Source organism: Neomonachus schauinslandi, chromosome 2, assembly GCF_002201575.2.
Source record: "Neomonachus schauinslandi chromosome 2, ASM220157v2, whole genome shotgun sequence".
Taxonomy (NCBI): Eukaryota; Metazoa; Chordata; class Mammalia; order Carnivora; family Phocidae; genus Neomonachus; species Neomonachus schauinslandi.
The window spans coordinates 76,176,700-76,203,942 of NC_058404.1; the positions used below are offsets into that span (position 1 = coordinate 76,176,700).

The 27,243-nt window shown below is 33.8% G+C and overlaps 1 protein-coding gene across 4 annotated transcripts in view; it reads left to right on the forward strand.

Moving 5' to 3' along the window:
• The window catches only part of LRBA (LPS responsive beige-like anchor protein), a 762,450-nt gene that overhangs the window by 152,638 nt on the left and 582,569 nt on the right, over positions 1 to 27,243 (forward strand). For all 4 annotated transcript variants that reach the window (XM_044912877.1, XM_044912874.1, XM_044912875.1 and 1 more), the window contains exons 17-21: positions 9,324 to 9,416; positions 10,547 to 10,655; positions 11,067 to 11,148; positions 14,496 to 14,619; positions 14,931 to 15,123. In XM_044912877.1, the coding sequence (XP_044768812.1) occupies positions 9,324 to 9,416; positions 10,547 to 10,655; positions 11,067 to 11,148; positions 14,496 to 14,619; positions 14,931 to 15,123 (601 nt within the window). The remainder of the gene's footprint in view (positions 1 to 9,323; positions 9,417 to 10,546; positions 10,656 to 11,066; positions 11,149 to 14,495; positions 14,620 to 14,930; positions 15,124 to 27,243) is intronic.

Consider the following 27,243-nt stretch of genomic DNA (forward strand, 5'->3'; position numbering starts at 1 on the left):
TACATCTCGAGTCAGTTTAGGAATTTTGTGGGGTTTTACAAAGATTCTGAGGATCTTTCTCTCCTGTTTGCTCCTATTCAGGACCACTCTCCTCCCTGCCCCGCCCTGCCACCTGTACGGACCCATTTTCTTAGTTCCTCTAACCAGAGGACAATTTTTGTCAGAATATTAGCCATCTGAGCTTCTAACATCCACCTCTGAGATAAGAGCTCACTTTTGGGTCAGATTTACAAGGGAAAATAAAAATTGAGACTCTTCTCTCTGTAATGGATAATTCTCCAAATTTTACCTCCTTTACACCAATGCATCTGCTTTTGTTTGATCTTCAGAGTACCTAACGAAATTGCTTTTTGTATTTTTTCCCATTGTTTTAGTTCTAATATGTAAGACAGAGAGGCTATTATTAGCTTTACTCGATCTTGGTTGAACCAGAACTCCCTGTTGATTGTTTAGTTTTCTTTCTTTCTTTCCTTTTTTTTTTTTTAGAGATTGATTTATTTATTTTAAAGAGAGAGCACAAGAGAGCGAGTGAGCGTGAGTGCATGAGCAGGGGGATGAGCGGAGGGGAGGGGCAGAATGTGAGGGAGAGAGAGAGAATCCTCAAGCAGACTCCCCGCTGAGCGGGGAGCCCTCTGTGGGGTTTAATTGCAGGACTCTGAGATCATGACCTGAGCCAAAATCAAGAGTTGGCTCCTTAACTGACTGAGCCACCCAGGTGCCCCTAGTTTTCTAAAAAATATTTTCTGTTTAATGATTTTATAATACTATATTTCCTTTCTTCTTGGTGGACTTTATTATTTCTTATAAGGCAGGTATGTTAGCAATGAATTTTCCCAGTCTGTTCATCTGAGAATACTTTTACTTTTCTTCATTTTTGGATAATAATTATGCTGGATATAAAATTTTAACAGTTTTCTTTCAGTTTGCACTTTGGTTTAATTGACTTTTGGCCTCTACTGTTTGTGCTGAGATGTCAGCCTTGTATTACTGTTGTTTTCTATATGTTGAGTCATATTTATCTTGATGCTTTTAACAATTGTTTTTGTTTTTGAAATTTTACTATATTTTGTTAAGTTGTGATTCTCTTTGTTTTTTATCCTTTTGTTATTGAGTTCTTGGATCTGTAAGTTAATGTTTTTTCATTAAATTTTGGAAGATTTCCCCCCATAGTTTGAAGAAACTTGAAGAAAGTTTTTCTTCCCCATTCCTCTTTTTTTTTGGCTCTTGCATTATACCTTCGATGGAATGCTACATTGTCTAACAGGTTTCTAAAGGTCTGTTAATTTACCTTCCATTATTTTCTCTCTCTTCTTTAGATTGGATAATTTCTTTTGATCTGTTGAAGTTCACAGACCCTGTCTTTTGCCATCTGAATCTGCTGTTGAGTACCTCTTGTGAATTTTTCTTTTTTCATGTTTACTTTTCACCACTAGAATCTTCATGTGATTCATTTTTATCTTTATTGGAATTTCCTTATTGTTTAGTTACTGTTAATCTGTTTTCTTTTAATTATTTAAACATACCATTTTAAAATTAGTTGAATGTATTTATTGCATGTCTTGGAAGTGTTTGCAAAGTCTGATACTTGGAACTTGAGTCATTTCGTTGATTGACTGCTTTTTTTTTAAATTATGAATCACACTTTTTTATTTCCTTGCATGTGTAGTAATTTTGGTTGAAAACTGAGTATTTCAGATAAATATTATAGCAAGTCTGACTTCTGTTTTGTTTGTCCATGGGTTGTTGGTTTTCTTTTTTTTTAAGATTTATTTATTTGAGAGAGGGAGAGTAAGAGAGGAGGGAGCACATGAGCTTCAGGGGCAGAGGGAGAGAATCTTGAGCAGACTCTGTGCTGAGTGCAGAGCCTGATGTGGGGCTTGATCTCACGACCCTGAGATCACCACCTGAGCTGAAACTGAGTTGGACGCTTAACCAACTGCACCATCCAGGTGCCCCACTGGTTTTCTTTTTAAAAAGATTTCATTTTTAAATAATCTCTATACCCAACATGGGGTTTGAACTCACAACCCTGAAATCAAGAGTTGCATGATCTACTGACTGAGCCAGCCAGGCGCCCCATGGGTTATTGGTTTTTTGTTTGTTTTAATAATTTGCCTTGTCTAATCTCCAGATTTTATTTACTCCATGGTGTGCAGCATCTGGTTTCTCAGCTTATTTATGTTTTTAATTTCTTCTCTGTTTTCTCTCCCTCTCCCTCTCAACTGGGACGGTGGTTTGGGTGTTAGTCCCATCATCAAAGCCATTGACTTTTGATTTTCTTACCTTAGTGTGTAGTAATTTCTCAATAATAAATGCCTCTCGATTTGCCTCTCAATTTGTTTTTTCGCTGGTTGAAAGGTTACATGTGAAAATTTTGTTTAATTTTATTTCTGTCTTTTTTTGTGTGGAGGGAAATGCTGACTTCCACATTGGCATTAGTGTTTAAAGCACTGTTTTTTTATAGTATGCTTTAAATTTTGATACCTTCCCAGTTTTTTACTTATTGCGAATAAATGAAAAATCTGTAATTTGGACAAATATATGGAAATGTGAAAAGCACTAGATAAAGAGATTTATTGAATATTTATAGTAGTTATATAGAATATAAATAACTTGGGAATGTTGGGTAGGTAGGTCTTTTAAATCTAATTGGAGTTCTTTGGAAATATTTTTTGGCTCCAAAAATAAAGTATGAGATTTTCTGAATTGTCGATTTTCTTTCTTTCTATCTTTCTGTCTTTCTTTCTTGTCTTTATCTTTTTCTGCCTGTCCGCTTGTCTGTCCTGTCATTCTTTCTGTTTTTCTTTCTTCTTGATATCTTTCATGAGTTAAAGAGACAGAGAATCCAAATGGAGCATTGATACATAATTTCATTATCTGTTTATGGTTACATTGCTACCTAAAAGTAATTTTTAAAGGCCAACATGAAAAGAGCGCAGGTATGTATTTAGTGAAACTTTCATATTAATTGGAAGTGAAGTGGAGTGTAACAGGCTCAAATTGAAAAACATGGAGAAACTTGGAGGTGGGGGGATAGTCTTTCCTGGTGGCAGGTAATATAGGAATGCAAGACTGCATGATAGAAGTCAGTAGCTTTTACAAATTTTAAGTGGCAATTTAATTTCCATTAAATGACAGAAATTTTCTCATTTACTTATTAAATATAAATTCTTTTCCACCATCACATCATTTAGACATTATCTCCGATATCTTGGGGCACTTATTTTTCCTTAGAATTGAATATGTTTTCTGATGCTGTGTCAGTCACATCCTAGGCCATGCTTAAATTTTAAGTATTAAATTTTTAATTTTTGGAGTCTAATGAGCTTTTATCATACATTTTTATGTCTATGAACAGATTGAAATAATCTGTTACTTTTCAAATGACTCTTTTTGGTATTTCTATTACCTGAATGTTTTCTTCATTGAACATGCTATAGTGTATATGCTGCAGTATTTTTCAGTTCAGAAAAATAGATATATATATTAGAATGCCCATAAATTTTTATTACATGTACAGTAATAGTAAAATAGATTATATGAAAACATGCCCCAATTTTAAATAGTGCTTCTTATGGATTACTCTTAATATCTTTCTTATACTTTTTTCTATTTCCAATAGAGAAATGTATATGTATTTATAAATGTTTTATAGTTAGAAAAATATATAAATGTCATTGAAGCAGTACGGGATTTTCCTGCTCTAATATGAGAAATGTTTTTTATGTTAAATAGGGACTCAAATTTGGTCAAAGAGCAAGATATGCTCACTTGGTTTTACAGAATTTAGTGGTTATTAACGTTTAGTAGATAAAATAAACTAATTGGATTCAGCTTTACTGAGAAATATTCAACACTTAAAAAATTATTATAGGATAAATATGAGATGTATAGGTCCAATTGTAGTCATTTTGGTCTTCTCATGTTATTAATGCTAATAAAACATTATTTGAAAGTAATTAGACAGTTCTATCTGGAATTCATCTTTTGGTGAAATCATTTTGATTTTTAACCAAAGATTATTTGTTAAGTTAAACTATAGCAAGCATAGATTAATTCATTCTATGTTAAAATGTCTTAGAGTGTTGTGGTTTTTACACCAGTATTAAACTTATGTTAATATTTCTTTTACAGACAATTTAATTTTTATTTTACTTAATTTAAATCATGGAAAAATTTTAAAACATATCGGTATTGTCCCGATAATTGAATGTTACAGTTTTGGTGGTATGATTTGTATTAAAAATGACTAGTTTCACATACCATTTTATGAGAAATACAGTGTATTACAGACTAGATATTTTTAGTTAATATTTTAATAGGAATCAAAGCTCTTTTTATGTATTTCCTTTTCTGTCAGCCACTAGGGGATCAAGGCCTTTACTTTTTGTTCATAATTATTTTTTTCAGACTTAGTTATTAAGCATTAAGATTTTTATCTAGGAGGATACTTGAAAATCTTAGTTTTTTAAAAATAATCATAAAAGTTTCGCGGGATTTTTGGGGCACCTGGCTGGCTCAGTCGTTAAGCGTCTGCCTTCGGCTCAGGTCATGATCCCAGGGTCCCAGGATCGAGCCCCATGTCAGGCTCACTGCTCAGCGGGAAGCCTGCTTCTCCTTCTCCTGTTCCCCCTGCTTGTGTTCCCTCTCTGGCTGTCTCTCTTTCTGTCAAATAAATAAAATCTTAAAAAAAAAAAAGTTTCTGATTTTTTTCTAAATGTTTATGAGGAAAGAAATGGTATAATGAAATCAATTGAACATTACTTTGCTTATGGAATTGTGTATGATACTCATATTTTGCTATACTTTGTTTATACTCAAATCAGTGGTCTGTGGCTGAATGCCCTTGGAGATCATTTTAAAACTTAAAATAGATTACTATGTAAATTTCGAGAATTGAATATGAAATTTATTTGTAGGTGTCATTTATGTTTCAACCTTTTTGCTTTTTAATTATTTTTGATTATCATTCATTACTTGTTGTCATCATTATCCATTATCCTGTTCTCTTTTCATGATGAGAATTATTTACAGATTTAAATATGTGTTATCATTAAACAGTGGTTTCTTTGTATTGATTTTAAAATAAATGTGGTAGCTTCCAAAGGGCTTTGTTAAGCCTGTAGTAGAGGAAAAAATAGTGACTCAGAACCAGCTTTATGCCATACAGTTTGCATAAGTACATTTATGGGTATAGTATAAACCACCATTATTTTCTAAGTATTTTAATTTGTTCTCATTTTTTGGTCTTCATTAAAAGGAACAATAACTAGTGAGAGATAAGCAAGTTTTTAATTTTTTTTTAAAAGATTTTATTTATTTATTTGACAGAGAGAGACACAGTGAGAGAGGGAACACAAGCAGGGGGAGTGGGAGAGAGAGAAGCAGGTTTCCCACTGAGCAGGGAGCCTGATGCGGGGCTTGATCCCAGGACCCTGGGATCATGACCTGAGCCGAAGGCAGACGCTTAATGACTGAGCCACCCAGGCGCCCCTGAAGTTTTTAATTTTAATGAAGTCCAGCTTATCAATTACTTCTTTGTGGATTGTGTCTTTGGGTTTGTATCTTGCATCACCATACCCAAGGTCATCTATGTTTTCTCTTGTCTCTTAGGAGTTTTATAGTTCTGTATTTTACATTTAGGTCCATTTTGAGTTAATTTTTATGTCTATTTATCTACTTGTTCCAGCATCATTTGTTGAAAGAGTATCTTTGGTCCATTGTACTGCCTTTGCCCTTCCTTTGTCAGTGAGAAGTTGACCACATTTATGCTGGTCTATTTCTAGGCTCTTTATTCTGTTCCATTGATTTATTCGTGTATTCTTTTGCCAATACCATACTATCTTGATTACTATACCTTTATAATACATCTTGAAATCAGGTAGCATTGATTTTTCAACTTTGTTTCTCTCCATCAGTAATTGTGTTGGCTGTCCTGGGCTTTTGCCTCTCAAGATAAACATTAGAATAGTTTCTTGTTTGCTATAAAATAACTTTTTGGGATTTTGATTGGAATTGTATTGAATCTATAGATGAAGTTGGGAAGAACTGAAATCTTGAGAATATTGAGTCTTCCTATTTATGAATATGGATTTACTCTCCATTTACTTAGCTCTTTTTTGGTTTTATGCATCAGTTTTATAGTTTTCCTCATGTAGATCTTGTACATATTTTGGGGGGGGCTCCCACTGTAAATGGTATTGTGTTTTTAATGTCCTATTCCACTAGGAATAGGTATATAGGAAAGGAGTTGACTTTTGTGTCTTAACTCTGTATTCTCCAACCTTGGTATAATCGCTTATTAGTTCCGCGATTTATTTGGTTGTATTTGGATTTTCTTCATTGATGATCATGTCACCTGTGAAGAAAGACAGTTTTATGTGTTCCTTCACAATCTGTATACCATTTATTTCCTTTTATTGCCTCACTGCATTAGCAAGAACTTCTAGTACAATTCTGAAAAGGAGTGGTAGACGGGACATCCTTGCCTTGTCCTTAGTGGGAATCCTTGGACTTTCTCCCTATTAAATATGTTAGCTGTAGGGTTTTGGTGGGTAGTCCTTATGAACTTGAGAAAAAGTCCCCTCTGTTCCTAGTTTATTTAGAGTTTTTAACATGAATGGGTGTTGGATTTTGTCAAATATTTTTTCTGCATCTACTGATACCAGTAATTTTCTTATCTGTAGAATAATTGATTTTATTTATTTATTTATTTTTATTTTTAAAGATTTTATTTATTTGACAGAGAGAGACACAGCAAGAGAGGGAACACAAGGAGGGGGAGTGGGTGAGGGAGAAGCAGGCTTCCCATAGAGCAGGGAGCCCAATGCGGGGCTCGATCCCAGGACCCTGGGATCATAACCTGAGCCGAAGGCAGACGCTTAACGACTGAGCCACCCAGGTGCCCCAATTTTAATTGATTTTATGATAGATCATATTAATTTGCAAATGGTGAACCAGCCTTGCATCCCTGGGATAAATTTCACTTAGTCAAGATATATAATTCTTTTTTTTTGTTAACATACAGTGTATTATTTGTTTCAGGGGTACAGGTCTGTGATTCATCAATCTATAATTCTTTTTATGTTTTTTCTTTTGCATTGGATTAGTTAATATTTTCTTGAGGATTTTTTCATCTTTGTTAATGAGATCTATTGGTCTGTAGTTTTCTTGTAATGTCTTTTTTTTTAAATTTTGGTGTTGGATAATGTTGGCTCATAGAATGAGTTACAAGGTATTCCTCCTGCTTCTATCCTCTGAAAGAAATTGTAGAGAATTGGTATAATTTCTTCCTTACATTTTTGGTAGAATTCACCAGTAAACCTGTCTGGGTCTGACACTCTGTGTTTTGATAGGTTATTAATTATTGACTCATTATCTTTAGTAGTTATAAACCTTTTCAGCTCATCAGTTATTCTTGTGTGAGTTTTGGCAGATTGTCTCTTTTAATGAATTGGTCTGTCTCATCTAGGTTATATAATTTGTGGGCATAGAGTTATTCATAGTATTCCTTTATTATCCTTTTTATGTCCATGGAATCTATAGTGATGTTCCCTCTTTCATTTCTGAAAGTAGTAAATTGTGTTCTCTACCTTATTAGTTAGCCTGGTTAAAAGCTTATCTATTTTATGGATCTTTTCAAAGCAGCTTTTGGTTACCTTAATTTTCTCTGTTGATTTCCTATTTTCATTTTTGTTGTTTTCCACTCTAATACTTACTTATATTTTCCTCTGCTTACTTTGGATTGAATATTCTCTTCTTTTTTTAGTTTCCTGGGAAGCTTGATTAGTGATTTAAGTTCTTTCTTCTTTTTTAATCCATGTATTCAATGCTATAAATTTCCTTGTAAGCACTGCTTTTGCTGGATTTCACGAAATTTTTATGTTGTGTTTTCATTTTCATTTAGTTTAAAATATATTTATGTTTTCTTAAGATTTCTTCTTTGAGGGCACCTGGGTGGCTCAGTTGGTTAAGTGACTGCCTTCGGCTCAGGTCATGATCCTGGAGTCCTGGGATCGAGTCCCACATCGGGCTCCCTGCTTGGCAGGGAGTCTGCTTCTCCCTCTGACCCTCTCATGGTCTATCTCATTCTCTCTCTCAAATAAATAAATAAAATCTTTAAAAAAAAAGATTTTTTCTTTGACCTACATGTTATTTTTAGTGTGTTATTGTGTGTGGGGTTTTTTTTTTTTTTTTAGTGTGTTGTCTAGTATCCAAATATTTTGGAATTTTGCTGCTACTTTTTATTTCTAGTTTAATTCCATCATTGTCTGGGAGCAAACAATATATGATTTCTAATCTTTACATTTGTTTAGGTATGTTTTATAGTCCTGAATGTGGTCTACTTGGTGAATGTTACATGTTAGCTTAAGAAAAATGTATATTCCACTGTTACTGGATGAAATAGTCAATAGATATCAATTAAGGACAGTCAGTTGATGGTATTGTTGAGTTCAGTTATGTCCTTACTGATTTTCTGCCTAGTGAATCTGTTTCTGAGAGGAATTTTAAAGTCTCCAACTAGAATAGTGTATTCATCTATTATTTCTCCTTGTAGTTCTGTCCATTTTTATACCATATTGTTTTATACTCTATTGTTAGGCACATACATGTTAAAGACTATTATGTCTCAATGGAGAATTGACCTCCTTTATCATTAAGCAATGCCCTTCTTATCTCTGATAACTTACCTGACTTTAAGGTCTGCTTTCTCTGAAATTAATGTAACTAGTCTTGTTTTCTTTTTTTAAAAATTATGTTATGTTGGGGCGCCTGGGTGGCTCAGTCATTAAGCGTCTGCCTTCGGCTCAGGTCATGATCCCAGGGTCCTGGGATCGAGCCCCGCATCGGGCTCCCTGCTCAGCGGGAAGCCTGCTTCTCCCTCACCCACTCCCCCCTGCTTGTGTTCCCTCTCTCTGTGTCTCTCTCTGTCAAATAAATAAAATCTTAAAAAAAAAAAAAATAAAATTGTTATGTTAATCACCATACATTACATCATTAGTTTTTGATGTAGTGTTCCATGATTCATTGTTTGCGAAAATCTTGTTTTCTTTTGGTTAGTGTTAGCATGTTATGTTTTTCTCCATTCATTTACTTTTAATCTATATGTGTCTTTATATATAAGGTGGGTTTCTTGGAGATAGCATATAGTTGATAAGCAAGTTTTTAAATATCAGGAATGTATATTAAATTCACCCATACCTTACTTGAAATTAGGTTTATAATTATGAATATATTAAAATGCACATATATACCTATGTATTTTAAATCTTTACTTTTGGAAAATATACTGAGTAATTTGTTTTTAATTTTAATTCCTTCAGTGTAATCTATAAACTTATGGCATCGACAAGTGAAGGAATCAGAGTACAAGCTCTCAAGGCAATGGGCTATTTTTTAAAACACCTGGCCCCAAAGTGAGTATAGCATGCATGAAATCTAAAATGGGCTGTGGTATATTACTTTTTTATTTTATAAATCTTTGGATAGTATTTGTGTTCTGTGATTTCTCTAGTTTCTCTTTCCTTTATTTTTATTTATAAAATCTATGTAAATATAATCCCATTTCTGTATATTAAAAGATAAAGTGGAAACAGGAGTATATACTTTTTTTTATATAAAATTTAAGTTTTCCATTTGTTCCTTGTTCATTATAAGAATACATTTGTATAAACGGAATTTTAGAAACCATTGAGACTTCATTTTCTGTGGCTTGATTATCATTTGCTTTACCTATAGTATAAAGCTGACATTTTAACCTCAATATTTGTCATAGTATGTTCTGCTATAAGGATAACTGAAAACTAAAACTTCTGTGTTTTTTTTTCTTAGCTGAATATAGATATTCATGTCCTACCTATTATTCCTTATACCAAGGTCGGTTTATTATAAAAATTAACAATTGTAGCAGTAGAGAAGTGTTGGCAAACTGTGGTCTTTGTGTGGATTCCAGTTGGCTGCCTGTAAATAAAGGTCCACAAAGCCTAAAGTATTAACTGTCCAATCATTTGCAGAAAAAATTTGATGAATCCTAGGGTAGAATTAAAGTTTGTGATACTTTAGTTCGTAAATTTTTGCTTGGAAGTTTGATTTTGGTATATTTATCTTCACAGTATTCATTTTCTTAATTTTTTTTTTTTCATTTCTTCTACCTTTTCCTTCATTGCTTTTCTACTTAATGACTTATTGGGCTTTAGATTATCATCTATAGTGGAGCTTAGCTCAGTGCGGATAGAGAGTAGAAACTAGTTAATAAATAACTGCTCTGGAGATGATCGTGGAGATTTTTGCTGTGCTGTGACATAGCCAGTCCTGTATTTTTTTTTTTTTTTGAACATCAGCTGTGCTCTAGCTGTAGTTTATATTTCTCTCATTAAAGATTTTGTGATCTTATGAGTTCTAGGTTGAAGAAAATTAGGAGAGTTACTGAGTTGGAATTTGTTGATGGGATGTGAAAAACATTTTTGTGTCTTCTTCATCCAATGTACCTTCTAAGTAGTGGATAATAATACTCTGCATTTGATTATTTCTTTTTATGAAATCGCAGAAGAAAAGCTGAAGTCATGCTTGGACATGGATTATTTTCATTGCTAGCAGAAAGACTCATGCTTCAGACAAATTTAATCACAATGACCACATATAATGTTTTGTTTGAGGTAGGAATGAATATATTTAGAATTTAATCTTACTAATTTCTTATCTTAAGAGTGCCTGTATAATTTAGTTGATAGTATCTAGATGAAATAAGGTAATTTAGGTTTGATAAACAATTTTGAAATTAGTTATATAAAGGAGATGTGGCTGCATCTTAAATCTATTAATCTGTGAATTATTAAAAAGTATGAGCATCTCTGTTAAGTATTTCCTCTGTTGTATTGATGTCTCATTTTGTAATTAAATAAAAATAGAGTTATAATGTTGAAATTATTTTATATAATGCAGAAGATATTTAGCATGATAGCATTGGATTGTGTACTTAATATTGATTAGTGCTGTACTTAAAGTTCATTAATAGCCATAGTAATACAGTGATTATGCTAATATAATCTATTGTTTTACCTTTGTAGATTCTTATAGAGCATATTTGTACTCAAGTGATACACAAACAGCATCCGGATCCTGATTCGTCAGTAAAGATACAAAATCCTCGTATGTATTTTATATGCTTTTATTTTTGCTTGTTTTTGTTTTTTCCAGCTTTATGGAGATATAAATCTTGACATACAATATTGTCTAAGTTTAAGGTGTAGAGCCTCATGATCTGATTTATCTATATATTGTGAAATGATTACACAGTAGGGTTAGTTAACACATCATCACTGCAAAGTTACAATTTTTTGTGCGGATGTGTGCTGAGGACTTTTAAGATCTGTTCTCTTAGTAACTTTCCATTATACAATACAGTATTGTTAACTTTGGTCACCATATTGTACATTAGATCCCTAGAACTTACCCAGCTTATGACTGGAAGTTTGTTTCCTTTCAGTACTTTCACCCATTTCTCCCCTCCTTTTTTATACTTTTAATAACTAGCTTTTGCTAATAAAAAGAAAGTCACTGGGAAAAACCTGAAGTTGGTTGAAACATACTGTTCAAGGAGTATTCCATCATAGGCAATGATATAATACTAGTTTTATTTTTGGTTAATGTTGAATATAACTTCAAATTGACCTTAAGTTATATGGAAATGTTTATATAGAGGTTTTGAAGAATTGTATGTGTAAGATACTGATTTAACGTATGTTCAGATTTTCGGTAAAGTTTTGATTGCACTATTTAGTGATGTCAGGCCAAATTACATGAACCATGGTCATAGCTTTCATCTTAAATTATTGTCAAGTTAAGAATACCAAGTTTGGAATTGAAAAATATCTGCTTTCTTTATTGTTTATGAACTTAGTCTTGTTTAACAGTCTTTTCTTTGGTATTTAGATTTCTTAAGCACTTTTACAAAGTGTACAGTTTTCATCTTGCTTTTTAAGATTATTGACATTAAAATAACTGGTTTGTAGAGTTTTGAAATTTAATTACCTTTTGGGTGAGTTATGTTTGTGGTACTCTCTTTTAGTACTAGTTTTAAAAACACATGTCTGAAGTTTAATTTTCCTCAGCCTTCAGGGAGACTTGATGTCATTATTTTAGAGAGTTAAAAAAAGAAAATCTCGAGTAAATGTATATAAATATAAAATATATTTTATGTGATTATGGGGAAGATGGCTTGTTGAAGTAAGAATTTTAGAATATATTATTTATGTAATATACTGTCTCAGAAAAGACACACTGTATAGTATGGTGTTTAAGAACATAGGCTGCCTGGCTTTTTTTTTTAATTTTATTTTATTATGTTACGTTAGTCACCATACATTACATCATTAGTTTTTGATGTAGTGTTCCATGATTCATTGTTTGCGTATAACACCCAGTGCTCCATTCAATATGTGCCCTCCTTAATACCCATCACCGGGCTAACCGCCCCCCCCCACCCTCCCCTCTAGAACCCTCAGTTTGTTTCTCAGAGTCTATATATAGTCTCTCATGGTTCGTCTACCGTTCCGATTTCCCGCCCTTCATGTTTCCCTTCCTGCTATCTTCTTTTTTTTTTTTTTTAACATATAATGTATTATTTATTTCAGAGGTACAGATCTGTGTTTCATCAGTCTTACACAATTCACAGTGCTCAGTATAGAACATACCCTCCCCAATGTCTATCACCCAGCCACCCCATCCCTCCCAACCCCCTCCACTCCAGCAACCCTGTTTGTTCCCTGAGTTTAAGAATTCCTCCTATCTGTCATATCATATGATACTTGTCTTTCTGTGATTGACTTATTTCGCTTAGCATAATACCCTCTAGTTTCATCCATGTCGTTGGAAATGGCAAGATTTCGTGTTTTATGATGGCTGCATAACATTCCATTGTATATATATACCACATCTTCTTTATCCATTCATCTGTTGATGGACATCTTGGCTCTTTCCATAGTTTGGCTATTGTGGACATTGCTGCTATAAACATTGGGGTGCACATACCACTTCGGATCACTACATTTGTATCTTTGGGGTAAATACCCAGTAGTGCAATTGCTGGGTCGCAGGGTAGCTCTATTTTCAACTTTTTGAGGAACCTCCATACTGTTTTCCACAGTGGCTGCCTGGCTTTTAATCTTGTCTGTATGTTTTAATAGTTGTGTGACTTTGGGTAAATTAGTTCATTTCTATGTGCCTCAGTTTTCTTATCTCTAAAATGGGGATGATAACAGTATTTAGCTATCATTGTATATGAGTTAATACCCATATTTTCTTAAAACATTGCCTCATAATAACATATTTCTTAAAATGAGTGGCTATTATCATCATCATCATTATTGTGGTTATCATCATCATTGTAATCATTGTTCAGGTAGAGAAATTTTCAGTTTGTCATTAGAAAAATTCAGAAATTACTCCCCAAATGTCTTTCATTGTATGATAAAGTATCTTCATATTTGCTATTTTGTACTTACTACTTCAAAATCACCAAAAACCTTGGCAAAAGGCTAGTATAGAAGTTCTAAATTGTAATTGGGTATGTAAAAACTTATATATTATTTAACTTCAGATTTAGGGTTATAGCTGTTTTGTTTCTTTAAAGTTCTGGATTTAAGTATATATTTTAAAGAATTTTTTGTCCTTAATGCTAAGTCTTAGAAATTTAGACAGTGTTATATTTAAGACCATTACAGTAGCAGTTTCATTTGTATTTATTTGGGGGTGTTGAATAGGTTTTTATTTCCTTTGTTTTTTTTAATCTAATTTAATTTTTGAAATCATGGAAGAAAATCTTGATAGCTTTTAAAATTATGATAAAGGAAAGACTATATTATGCATACCAGGAATTTTATTGAAGAAGCTGAGAATTTTTTCTGTTTTTCTGAGATTCTGACTATAGCTTTTATTTTTTTAAGGTAACTTTACTATTTGGCAGAGATTGTGAGAGTTGTCAATCATTTTACTATTATTTAATTCATTTATAATTTAATTAGATTTAATGTAAAATTCAAGTTTAAAAAATTTTTTTTTAAAGATTTTATTTATTTATTAATTGGAGAGCGAGCGAGAGAGAAACAGCATGAGAGAGGAGAGGGTCAGAGGGAGAAGCAGGCTCCCTGCTGAGCCGGGAGCCCGATGTGGGACTCGATCCCAGGACCCTGGGATCATGACCTGAGCCGAAGGCAGTTGCTTAACCAACTGAGCCACCCAGGCGCCCTCAAGTTTTAAAATTTTTAAAGTTCAACTTTTATACATTTGTAATGACAATATAAAAAAATCCCTTTCTTATGGATGCTTTCTAATGAATGTATTGTCATCCTTTTCTGCAGATGATTTTTTTTTATAACACAGAAACATGTTTTCAGTAGACATATATGTCAGGGAAACTAGAGAAATATATTAATGATCTTCCATCATGAATTTTTTGTGATATTTTGGTTTTTACTAATTTATGAATTATCTTACAGAGATACTAAAAGTAATTGCAACCCTACTTCGAAATTCTCCCCATTGCCCAGAGAGCATGGAAGTTCGCAGAGCCTTTCTTTCTGACATGATTAAACTTTTTAATAACAGTAGAGAAAACAGAAGGTAAGTGGGATCAGAAAGCAATTATTTGCACTATTCAAGTCCAGGTTTGAATAAACCCATTTTTTTCTAATAAGAATTGTTTTTAAAAATACTGTGAAATGAATTTTCCATATGCTTTTTTCATTAGGGGTATATAAATAATGTACCATACATTTAAATTGAGTTTTCAGTACCACCATCTTCAGTTGTTTTAATACATACATAGAGGTGCCTTTTTTTTGGTTTGTTTTAAACTTTTACTTTTTAGAATTCTTAGAGATGAGTATTTTTTTTTTTTTTTCAGTAATTCAGTATCCTCTTAAAATTTTCAGGAGCTTGCTACAGTGTTCTGTATGGCAAGAATGGATGCTTTCTCTTTGCTATTTCAATCCTAAGAATTCTGATGAGCAAAAGATAACAGAAATGGTATATGCCATATTCAGAATCCTACTTTACCATGCAGTCAAATATGAATGGGGTGGCTGGCGTGTGTGGGTAGACACCTTATCAATCACACATTCAAAGGTAAGTTTTTTTAATGAAAATGTATTTTAGTGTTTTAAATGTCTATAATTTTGATTTTACTCATTCTCTGAAAGCACAGTGAAAGGAACAACTAAAGGGAATCACTAAAAAGAAAATAAAGTTTTTCCAATTTCTTTAGACTCAAAATGGGTTTTTCAAATGTTACTTATTTTATTATTTTTTAAAGATTTTATTTATTTGACAGAGAGAGACACAGCAAGAGAGGAAACATAAGCAGGGGGAGAGGGAGAGGGAGAAGCAGGCTTCTTGCAGAGCAGGGAGCCCGATGCGGGGCTCGATCCCAGGACCCTGGGATCACGACCTGAGCAGAAGGCAGACGCTTAACGACTGAGCCACCCAGGCGCCCCTCAAATGTTATTTTTATGTATGCTTAACTTAATAAAGTGAAACCTCAAGCCACAGCATAATGGAACTTATATTTTAAAGTAGCCTTTTTTGCAGATAAGATTCTCTGTTTTAGGGTAGTTTGAAGCTTTTGAACACAAGGTGGCGCAGTATATTCAAAGATGAGAAGTTATTCTAATAATGTAAGGTGGTTGGGTAAATAGAAAAGCTCAGGCTAATGTTTGCTCTTTGCTCACATTACAGTCAGTTTAAAAATTGATTTGGAAGAATCTGCTAGTCGTTTTTTTTTTTTTAACCTCAGCCAGTGTAAATTAGTTATTTATGTATAGCTTTTGTTTGAAATTGTTCATGAAATATTCTAGACACACAAAAAGGTATAAAGAATAATGTATCTACCAGTATTTATGGTACTAGGTTCTCCATCCCAATTGCTTTGTCTAGCATTGTTAGCCCCTCTCTCCTTCCCTACTAACCTTAATTTGGGTGTTTACATTATTTCTATTTCTTATGTATGGTTTTAACAACACATGTCTAAACTATTAATAAAGAATTTTATTTTTCATGTTTATACTTAATATAAATGGTATCATATTAAACACATATTTCTGTAGCTTGCTGTTTTTACTTGTCATTGTTTGAGATTCATCCACATTGACCCATGTAGTTGTGTTTATTTTCTCAGTTGTGTTGTATTCCATGGTATGGCTTTATCCATTTACCAGTCAATGAACATTTTTGCTACATTTTGTATATATTTGGAAGTTTCTCTCTATATGTTCCTAGAAGTGGACTTGCTGACTTGTAAGATGCAGATGTTGAACATTAGATGATAATGCAAATTTTTTTCCAAGGTGGTATATCCATTTCCATGCTCTCCAGTGATGTATAAGTTCTCATTGCTTCACATCACCTCATCACTTGGTACAACTGGAGTTTTAAGATTTGCAAATTTGATGAATTTTAAATGCTATATCGCGATAATTTTAATTTATAACTTACTTCATGGGAGCTTTACAAATATATTCTTGTCTTAAGCTCTTTCTTGCTCTATTATTTATTAATATCTTCTGCCAATTTGTGGCTTAACGACTTAATTTTTAGAAATGGTAAGATAAATTTATATTTATCTTCTGAGGAAATTTTACATTTCAGGTAATTAATGCAGTAAAATTTGTTAGTTTCTTTTATGGTTTATACATTTTGTATCTTGTTTAACAACTCTTTATTCACAAGGATTGTAATTATATAATTATATAAATTATAAATTGACTAGAAGGAATAAAGAATAGAAATGATAAATTTGATATATCTTTAAATGTTTTATTGACTATCATAGTTATTTCTCTGAAATACTTTGCCATTCTTTTGGAGTATATCGTCATTAGTATATAAAATATACTAAATATATTTTTTAGGTGTTTGAGTAACTTTCAGTTATTTGAAAGTACTTAAGAGTTATTTATTCCTCTTTCTCCTTAATGAGAGAAATGTACGTTACTATTATAAGGATTTACAAAGGTAGTTTTTAGATTAGAAAATACCACTCGACTAATTTATGTTTGAGAATCATCTAGTGCTAAATAAGACAAAGACTTGATTTTATAAAATGGCTTTTAATCACTCCATTTTTGAGCTTACCAGTTTAGTCTAAGGCTGGGTTCAGCCAAATATGGCCTGAGAGTCAAATCTAGCCTGATGCGTTTTTATATAAATGAAGTTTTATTGAGACACAGTCACTTCCATTCATTTATATATTTTTGTCTGGCTGCCTTCATGCCACAAGTATTCAGTGTTTGCAAGAGAGACTGTATGGCTCCCAAGCCTAAGGTATTTACTATTTGGTACTTTACAGAAACTGTTTGCCATCTCTTGTATAACTTAATTTAGTTTGTGCTGATGCCCAGATCTTTTGATTTTTATTATAGAAGGCTGCTGCAATCTGGACTAATTTTCTGCTAGTATTGTTTACCTCTTTACAAAAGATCGTGAGGAAAACAGGATTGGGTCTTATATTACATTTGGATTGGATTTCAGATCTATGTGGGGGAATTCTAGGTTAGCAGAGTGCCAGTATAAATTAGATTTTTCAGATTTTCAAAATGGTGTGTGTTAATTCAGTGCTTTTGTATGCACTTCTGCTTGTTCCAAGTTCTTAAGGATGGCTAGAGGAATATAATCTTTAGAGCAGTAATATTATAAAAGTACAGCCTGAAGACATCAGGAGCCTGGGAGACCTTTTTAGGAAGGTATGAGGTCCTTCTTTCCCAGTTACATATCTATTTGAAAGTGGATTTTTTCATATACATAAACCAAAACAGTATATAATACAACAGATTGAATATAAAAGCAGATATTAGAATGCAACCATCTCCTATTAAGCTAGAATTTAAAGAGATGTGCAAAAATGTGAAATCCTAGCACTCTTCTCAGTATTATTATTTTTTGTTTTGAAAAAGTCATTTTTAAAGAAGTGTTTATATTAATATACAATGGCTTTATTGTTATTTTGAAATGAATTAATATTTGTAAAATTTCTTATTCTTAATTTCTAAAATGATAAGTAGTAATAGATATAACTCATAAATAAAAAGTTTTGGGGAGCCTCAGTACTTTTTAAGAGTATAAAGCATCTTGAGACAAAACATCTTGAGAACTGCTGAAGTCATAGGGTATTTAGGGCCATTAGTCTAGTCTCTTGAGGTTGGACTAGGACGTACCTCAGGTATCTTTGAACTTTTGAGCATTTATATCCAGTTACCAGTCCATTTGTATAAGCAATAAAGAGAATATGGGCTTTGGACACAGGGTAGTTCTGCGTTTGAATTCTGGTTTATAGTAATTTTTAGTTGTATAAACTTAGGTAAGTTTCTAAACTTTTTTTTTTTTTTTTTTTTAAAGATTTTATTTATTTGAGAGAGAGAATGAGATAGAGAGAGACAGAGCATGAGAGGGGCAGGGTCAGAGGGAGAAGCAGACTCCCTGCTGAGCAGGGAGCCCGATGCGGGACTCGATCCCGGGACTCCAGGATCATGACCTGAGCCGAAGGCAGTTGCTTAACCAGCTGAGCCACCCAGGCGCCCCAGTGTCTAAACTTTTCTTAACTATCGGTGTCTAATATTAGAAATTGTCAGTGAGGATATATATGTGAAATTAATGAAAGAAATCACAGAAAATAGAATTAAATGTTTAGTGACGATTTTCCTTTGTTAAAGCTCTGTCATTCTTCCTGGTTATCTCTTTGTTTTCATTCTCATTGTCAGCATACTAGTTCAGGGCCCAAGTCACTTCATGTTTGATATAAATTCAACTTTTAAAATGAGGAATTACTTATATCCCCAGTAATTTGTATAGCGTATATGCTTCGAAGTGTTACAATGGAAGAATTGTGACTACCCAGCTTAACATGCTGTGTGGTTTTCCCTATCCAATCCCCACCCCAAACCTAATCACCCTTTTGAATTTTATCATTTCCTTCTTAAAAAAGTTAAAAAAATATATTCCTAAATGATATATTATTAGATTTCCCTATTTTTATATTTTATGAAAATGACATCGTACTGTGTGAATGCTTTTGTTACTTTTTTCTCTGTCAAACCTTTTATTTTTAAGATTTTTTTTTATTGTTACATATAGCTTTGGTTCATTTGTTTACCATGCTGTGAAAAACTGAGGTGCTCAAAGGCAGTGGTTTTACTAGAGTTATCAGTTTCATACTCCTTATAACTGTGGCTCACAGTAAGAAATTTATAGTGACCACATAATGTATGTAGACACACGCACACAAACCCTTTTCCTCTCATACACCTGTTTCAGGCGATAATATTTGCCCTTACTAAACTTTGGTTTATAGGGATGCATTCTTATGTTTTCTTTTTTGTTTAAAAATGCTGATGAAGCCCTGGCAAGTTGATTCTGTGATCTGCCAGCTGAATTATCTTCAATTTGAAAAGAGCACTGCTCTAGGAAATATAAGTAGGAGTAGAATTGCTAGATCCTAAGTAATGTTCCATCCTCTAATCCATGACACTTCAGATTTCTTATTTTTGCAAGGTTTTGTCTTCTGCCTACGTTAAAGTTCCCCCCTCAGTGATTTTGTATGTAGTTTTTTATATATGCCTAGATCACTTTGACTCTGCATATTTCTAATGGTCAGTAGCCTTAGGTATTATTTTCCTCTAGATTTATTAAGCTAAAAATAACTTACATAATGTTACTCCCTCCATAAACACTTTGTTCAAATTTTCATAAAAAGGGAACTAAGGTACGTTTCTTTTTTAACAAAATAGTTTTTTCTACCTAATCTTTCATTTTCCCTTAAAAAAAGGATTTCCTACCTTACCTTCCACTGTTTCACTTGGCAAAAATCTCTGCTCTTTGTTGGTTCTAGTCTCTTTAAAGTATATCATTCTTTGTTAAATCTTCATTTTTGTTTATTCATGGCATGGGCTTTGTGTTCCTTTGCACTTAACCAAATCCTTTATATTTTTCAGGATTTAGCTAGCTAAATCACTTATATGACAGTTTTTCATACAGTATGTATGAATGAATTCACAGCACTTAATTTTCTGTTGGTATCTTAAGTGTCTCTCTCCCTCCTTTTCCCCTTCCCCTGACTTCCTTTCTTCCTCTCTCTCTGTCACTACCTAGTCTTCAACTAATCAGTCTTCTCTACCCCTTACTCAGTTGCTTTGCCTGTGGGTACCTAGTGCATCTGTGCTGCCCTCTATCACTGCCAGCTAACTGCCCCCGCCCCCGCTTGTCTCCTTCTTCTTTTAGCCACACTCTCTCTTTCCTGTCCCTCCCTCTGTTCTTCCCTTCAGCATTCCTCCATCCATTCTGTACCCCTGTCTTCTCCCTTCCCCCAGCCTATGTTTCTTTTATTCTGTTTTGTCCTCAGTGAATCTGTGTTTGTTTTGTCTCTGCTTCTTTCCTCCCCACTGTCTCTCTTGGGTGGTTAGGTACTCTTGGTTTCTTGTTCATTTTCAGTTACTCTATGTCTAGGTCTTTCTCCAGTTGCCCACCACTTTTCTTCCCCTTTCTACCTTAACTCTTTCTTTTTTACCTTTCCACCACTCTCTATCTTCTTCTATTTGAGTACTTTCTAGCTACTATGTAAGATAGAAGGATGAATTAGGAACACATCTTACCCCGAAAGAAGTTACTGTCTAATATGGGAGATAGTATAAGTACAAAAAGACTAAAAAACTAAGGCAGGAAGGAATAAGGATAGCTTCACATGAGGGCATCTGAGAGGTTTGTAGAAAAGAGGTCATTTGATGACAGCATTGAAAGGTAAGTAGGATTTGGGCATGTAGAGTTTGGGGTGATGAGAATCACTGGTGGGGGAATTGACATACACAAAGGTAAGAGGTGGTGTTACTGAGGAAAAAGCATGGTGAATTGTTGGTTTGCTTGGGGGTTAGTACACGGAGAAGAGGGGTAATGAGTAATAGGGCAAATGTAGACTACTATTTAACTAGAGATGATCCTATAATCTCTCATATTATATTACTGGTTAAAAGTGAGTTCTCATGTTTTTTTTTTGGTTGTTTATTGTACTCATCAGCAGGGACAAAAGGTTTTATACATCTTCATATCTCCCATAGAACTGTGAATAGAGCTAAGTACTTGGCAGTTGCACATTAAATATTTGTTGTGGGAAGGAGAAGGAAGACTAACACCATCATTGTTTGGGGCTATTTAGTTCAGCTGTCACATGGTACCATGCCACCCTGTGTGTGCCTTAGTGTCTCAGTCTTCTGTTATCAGTGATGGATGAAATAGCTTCAGCAGCTGTCTTTTAAAGCACCTGTGTCATCACCACACACAGTAGAGTTTGGGAGTCACTCATCAGAGCAACATGGGATGTGTATTTTATTATAGTCTCCTGGACCTCACCTCAGAATCTTAATCTTAGTCTCACGGGATGTTCCCAGAAATTTGTGTTTTGAAGTCAGTCTTTCTTATGCACCCTAATTTTGAATGCCCCTCTGAGTGTACAGGGAATTATTTTTACTAACTTCCCTTCCCACCTCTACATTAAGCTGCTAATATAATAAGCTCTTTAGAAAGTATCACCGATATAGAGGAATTCTTCGTCAATTGAATATGGACCCCAGTTAAGACCCCTTAATCCTTCTTTTTTATTATTATTAAAGAAGACCATTTTTTGTCATTCTGGAAACATATGTTACAGTGCAGAGAATGTTGAAGGAAAAATATAAACTATTCTTACGTAGTTCTCATACCAGTATTTTTTAGACTCAATTTGTACACAAAAAACCCGAAGTATGCTTTGTTTTATATGTATATATTTATAGTTTATGTATATATTATATATAGTTTTTATGTATTTTAGCTTATTTAAAACTGTTACATAAAGCTGTTATAGTTTATATATTATACATAGTTTATATATACAGTTTTAATTAGTTTATATTTTGTCTTCACTCCAGTGACTTATGGCTTTAAGCAGATATTAAAACCTTTACACAGAAAAAATAGTTACTTTATGGAGAGGCCTCTTTTGCCCATTTTGGTTCAAGAACCAGTCTTTGAGTCAAGTTTTAGGATTAAAATTATAAAATGAAATAAATGCCGATTAAGTCAGTTGTAGAGAATTTTTATCTGAATAAAACTGGACTTAAAACTTTTTGCTGTTAAAGTATACTTTAAAAAATAAATGCTAAAGCTTTACTTAACCCTGGAAGGGGGGAAAAGAAAGCTTAGAATTATAAATTGGTTCTTGTGATTTTTATCTTTAAAGTTTAATAAGCGTCTTTTAGTTTTATTTCTTTGTGTGAATTTTTTTCATTGATGAAAGCTTTTCTCATAAGGTTTATACAGAATAATTTATTTGAATATTGCTATGTTATTTTTGGATTTTTAATATCTTGACATCCATTTTTAAAATAAAATGGACAACTGACATTCTAAGGTGCTTCAAATCAGTATTTACTAAAGTTTAAGATGGAGCTTAAGTGATTCAGTAAGTAGGTGAACAATTTGTAGCATGCTGTTAAAAATTCTTCCAGAAGCATGGGAACCACATTTTTTTCTCTGAAAATATCCATTCTAAAGCTTTATATTTTTATATATGTGATACTGAAGTGATGCTTATTTTTTCTTTTTGCAGCCATTTAAAATCTCAATATCATAAATTTATAACATGGTTCTTGATAAAGTACTGGTCTGTAAAAAACTAATGTTGCAGAATTGTATAGCTTTTGCAGAGTTACATCAGGATACATTCAGCTGCTATAAAAAGCCAAAGAAACTCAATTGCAATTTTATTGTCCAGTTTGATAGATTTCCTGCCACCTTTGTAGCAGGGAAGCTGTTTGTCACTGTATCTCTCTCCTCCAACAGCTGAACTAGATTTTATAAGCAGTAATAGGGTCTTCTAGTGTAACTGCCCTGTGTTGTTTACTTTGGTCTTAAGGTTTCAAATATGTACCTGTTAAGAGTAACCTTTGTAATTTCATTATTTTCTTATGTATTCTCTAGGTTGTTATTGTTTATCTTTTTTTCTTTTCTTTTTTAAATTAAGTAGCTTCTACGTCCAACGTGGGGCCTGAACTTCTGACCCTGAGATCAAGAGTCCTATGCTCTATTGACTAAGCCAGCCAGGCACCCCTCTTTTCCTTTTTTAAAATGCTTTAAATGGAACACTATCTTGAGTAATTAATTAAGACTGTTTTCACTTGGTATGCTAGATTGCCTCTACTCTTTAATAAAAATTAAGGCATTTAGAATATCCTGAATTATGAGAACTATTCAAAAACATTTTTTTCTAAACAAATAAAACTCAAAACTTTAGATACTGTTTTTGTCTAGGCCTATATTGCCACGAAGTAGAATGGATCTATGACTTAAAATAATAAGTGAGTAAAAGTTATTCACACTTACATGAATTTCAGTGGCTGCGTATTATTAGGTATATATAATATAATACATCATATTATGGAGAAGTAAACTTAAGAGCAAAAGCTGAGCTTGATGTAACATCTGAATGCTATCAGGCTACTTGTAATTATAGGAAGGACTGATTGAGTAAATAATTTAGGTTTATTTTTTCATATTCTGGCATTCTCCAAAATTTTATTTGGAAAAATTCGTGGAGGTGATATTTTAAAAATCTGTTGATTTATATTACAATGCACTGCATAAATACCGTAGTTTAACTTATTTATCTTTGAGCAGTGTTGGGTCTGTTTTTATATAAATATCTCCTGTTTTTTAGGATAAATTCCTATAATTCCAAGAATCTGCACATGTATTAAAAGGTTCTAATAGGAGCTCCTGGGTGGCTCAGTTGGTTAAGCATCCTAGTCTTGATTTCGGCTTGGGTCATGAACTCAGGATTGTGGGATCTAGCCTCACTTGAGATTCTCTCTCTCCCTCTCCCTCCACCCCCCCCCACCCTGCTTGCACATGAGTGCTCTCTCTCCCAACAAATAATAAATAAAATAAAATAAAATAAAAATAAAATGTTCTAATAGGTATACTAAATTACCATCTAAAAATTTGTAAGAATCTGTACTTTAGGTTTTCATGAGAGTACCTGTCTAGGCATTTCTTAAAATTGGTCAAGATGGCTTTAAAAAAAAATGATTAGTAAGTTATTAACTGATATATATTTTTTAAAGATTATTTATTTGACAGAGAGAGACAACGAGAGAGGTAACACAGCAGGGGGAGTGGGAGAGGGAGAATCAGGCCTCCTGCCGAGCGGGGAGCCTGATGCAGGGCTCAGTCCCAGAACCCTGGGATCATGGCCTGAGCCGAAGGCAGACGCTTAACGACTGAGGCACCCGGGCACCCCTATTAACTGATATTTTATGTCACTGTGCTTCCTATCTTGATCTATATAAATGAAGATACTACTACCTACTTTTAGGGTTGCTCTGAAGATTATGTGTGTCAATATATGCCAAATGCTTAAAACAGTATACAGTAAGCATTCTGTATATCTCAGCTATTGCTACAAGTATTTAAAAATATATCTGGTATTGCCTACCAAAATGAACCTAACTTGGTATTTATTACATGTGTATTTTTTTTTTTTAAAGATTTTATTTATTTATTTGACAGAGAGAGAGAGAGCCCAAGTAGGCAGAGAAGCAGGCAGATGGAGAGGGAGAAGCAGGCTCCCCGCAGAGCAGGGAGCCCGATGCGGGACTCGATCCCAGGACCCTGGGATCATGACCTGAGCTGAAGGCAGCCGCCCAACTGACTGAGCCACCCAGGCGCCCTATTACATGTGTATTTTTAAGCATGTTGTGGAACTGGGGAGCAACTGTTGATTTACATAGAAATTCTCATATTCTAAGGAAGGTGAGGGTAGAATATATTCTTTTATTCTGTATTTTTTTTTTAAGATTTTATTTATTTGACAGAGAGAGACAGTGAGAGAGGTAACGCAAGCAGGGAGAGTGGGAGAGGGAGAAGCAGGCTTCCTGCCGAGCAGGGAGCCCGATGCGGGGCTCAATCCCAGGACCCTGGGATCATGACCTGAGCCGAAGGCCGACGCTTAACGACTGAGCCACCCAGGCACCCCTAGAATATATTCTTTTAAATAAGTTTATTTTAAATTGTATAATGTTTCCATGTGTTAATATGGTATTTATAGAGGTTAAGAAAGTACTAAGTGATTGGAAAGCCTCTCTTTAAATTGCATCTTGTTGTTAATAAGGAAGTGTTGCTCAAAAATCATATTTTGAAAGAATAAAGTTTTTTTTTAATATTTATTAGGGTTGCTTACTAAAAAAAAAGGTGAACTTCAGACCAAAAATTGATATAACTTTGATGTAACGTCTGCATGTTAGACGACTTAAAATTCTAGAAGGAAATGGTTGAGTGAATTAGTTTACTTTTCATATTCTGGATTTCTCCAAAACTGTATTCAGAAAAATTGGGGAAGATAATTTTTAAAAATATATTGAAAATTAAGGGCTCCTGGGTGGCTCAGTCGTTGAGTGTCTGCCTTCGGCTCAGGTCATGATCCCAGGGTCCTGGGATCGAGTCCCTGCATTGGGCTCCTTGCTCATTGGGGAGTCTGCTTGTCCCTGCCTGCCTGCCGCTCCCCCTGCTTGTGCTCTCTTGCTCTCTTTCTCTGACAAATAAATAAATAAAATCTTAAAAAATATATATATTGAAAATTAATTTAAAGCCTTTGAGATTGAATAGCATTATTTAGTATAGCATATGTGTAGGATTATATATATATGATACTGTTAAAGAGAACCAGTGTCATCAGTTGAAGCACTAAAACAAGATTTTATTCAGGAACTATTGCAACAAGGGAAAAGAGACCTGAGTGTCTAACTGGGTTCAATTCTGAATACAACAAGGAAAAGTGGGGATTTGTAGCTAAGAAGCAAGGTAGGAATGGGGTAGAAAATTACCAAGAGGAAACATCTGGGGCAGGGGAGATGATGGTTCAACAGACTTCTTCCTGGAAGCAGGTCAGGTTGATCAGGTGTCACTTGGGGGATGGTGGGGTTGAAAAATTCCATCAGATTTCAGGGTGATCAGATATTGAGGGTGGGGATTCTTTCTAACCTGACTTAGCAGGATTCTTGCTGAAACTCAGAGATGCAGGTCTGCCAAGGACAGGGCCCAAGAGGGTTAGGAACCTGACTGAACTGTGGTCAAGGAGAGAATCTTTGTCAATGTTAGCAAAAATACAGTTTTTCTACTTGAAAATTTGCTTTTTGTCTTTCCTTGGGAGATTGTATATAACTATGTTCCATTTTTTTAATTCTTTTTTTTTTCCATTTGTTTTCTGTAGGAGGTTTATTTTAAGCTATGTATGAGTAGAATAGTAGGTTATACAAGTCAAATCTATTTGAAAATAATTTCTTAATTTCTCTGTGGTAAATCATATCGTTGCCTTTTCAAGTCATGGATAAATAAAGTTTGCCCTTACTTATATGATAAAGTTTTGTCTCCTTCTCATGGTTGGCAAAGCCTTTAATAGTCTAATACCTGCTTACCATTTACATGCTTATTTACTGTTTTTATTGTTCACCACTCCTAGAAATCCTTTAATTTTATTGCTTTCCTGAATAACTCAGTGTCTTAAATGAATCATGTTCTTTGACCATCCATTCTTAAACACATCTTTTTAAAAATTTTTTTCTGCATGTCATCTCTCTGTGTCCTTAATCCTTTTCTGTTTTGCAAATGAGTATTTATTATTGAAGTCCAAACTTGAATATCAGCATCATCCTGCTACTTCCAGGTGCTTCCAGGTATTTTGAGGCAAATCATGTAATTTCTGTATATTTCCAGTAATGTATATATCTGTAAACTACACTTCAAATTATTTGAAAAAGTCTTTAAAATATTCCCAAAGTGGGGACGCCTCGGTGGCTCAGTCGGTTAAGCGTCTGCCTTCGGCTCAGGTCATGATCCCAGGGTCCTGGGATCGAGTCCCACATCAGGCTTCCTGCTCATCGGGGAGCCTGCTTCTCCCTCTCTCTCTGTCTGCTGCTCCCCCTGCTTGTGCTCTCTCTCTCTCTTTGACAAATAAATAAAACCTTAAGAAAAATGTTTAAAATATTCCCAAAGGGTACACAAAAAGCATGAACAAATGGAAAAGCATATTTCCTAGAATAGGAAGACTCAGCATCATAAAGTTGTAATAACTTAACATTTCTTTTGGATATCTTATAAAATTAGTGAAGTATCAAGAAAATACTAACCAATCATTTTTCTTTTGGTGGGGAGAAAACTAATTAATTGTTAAAG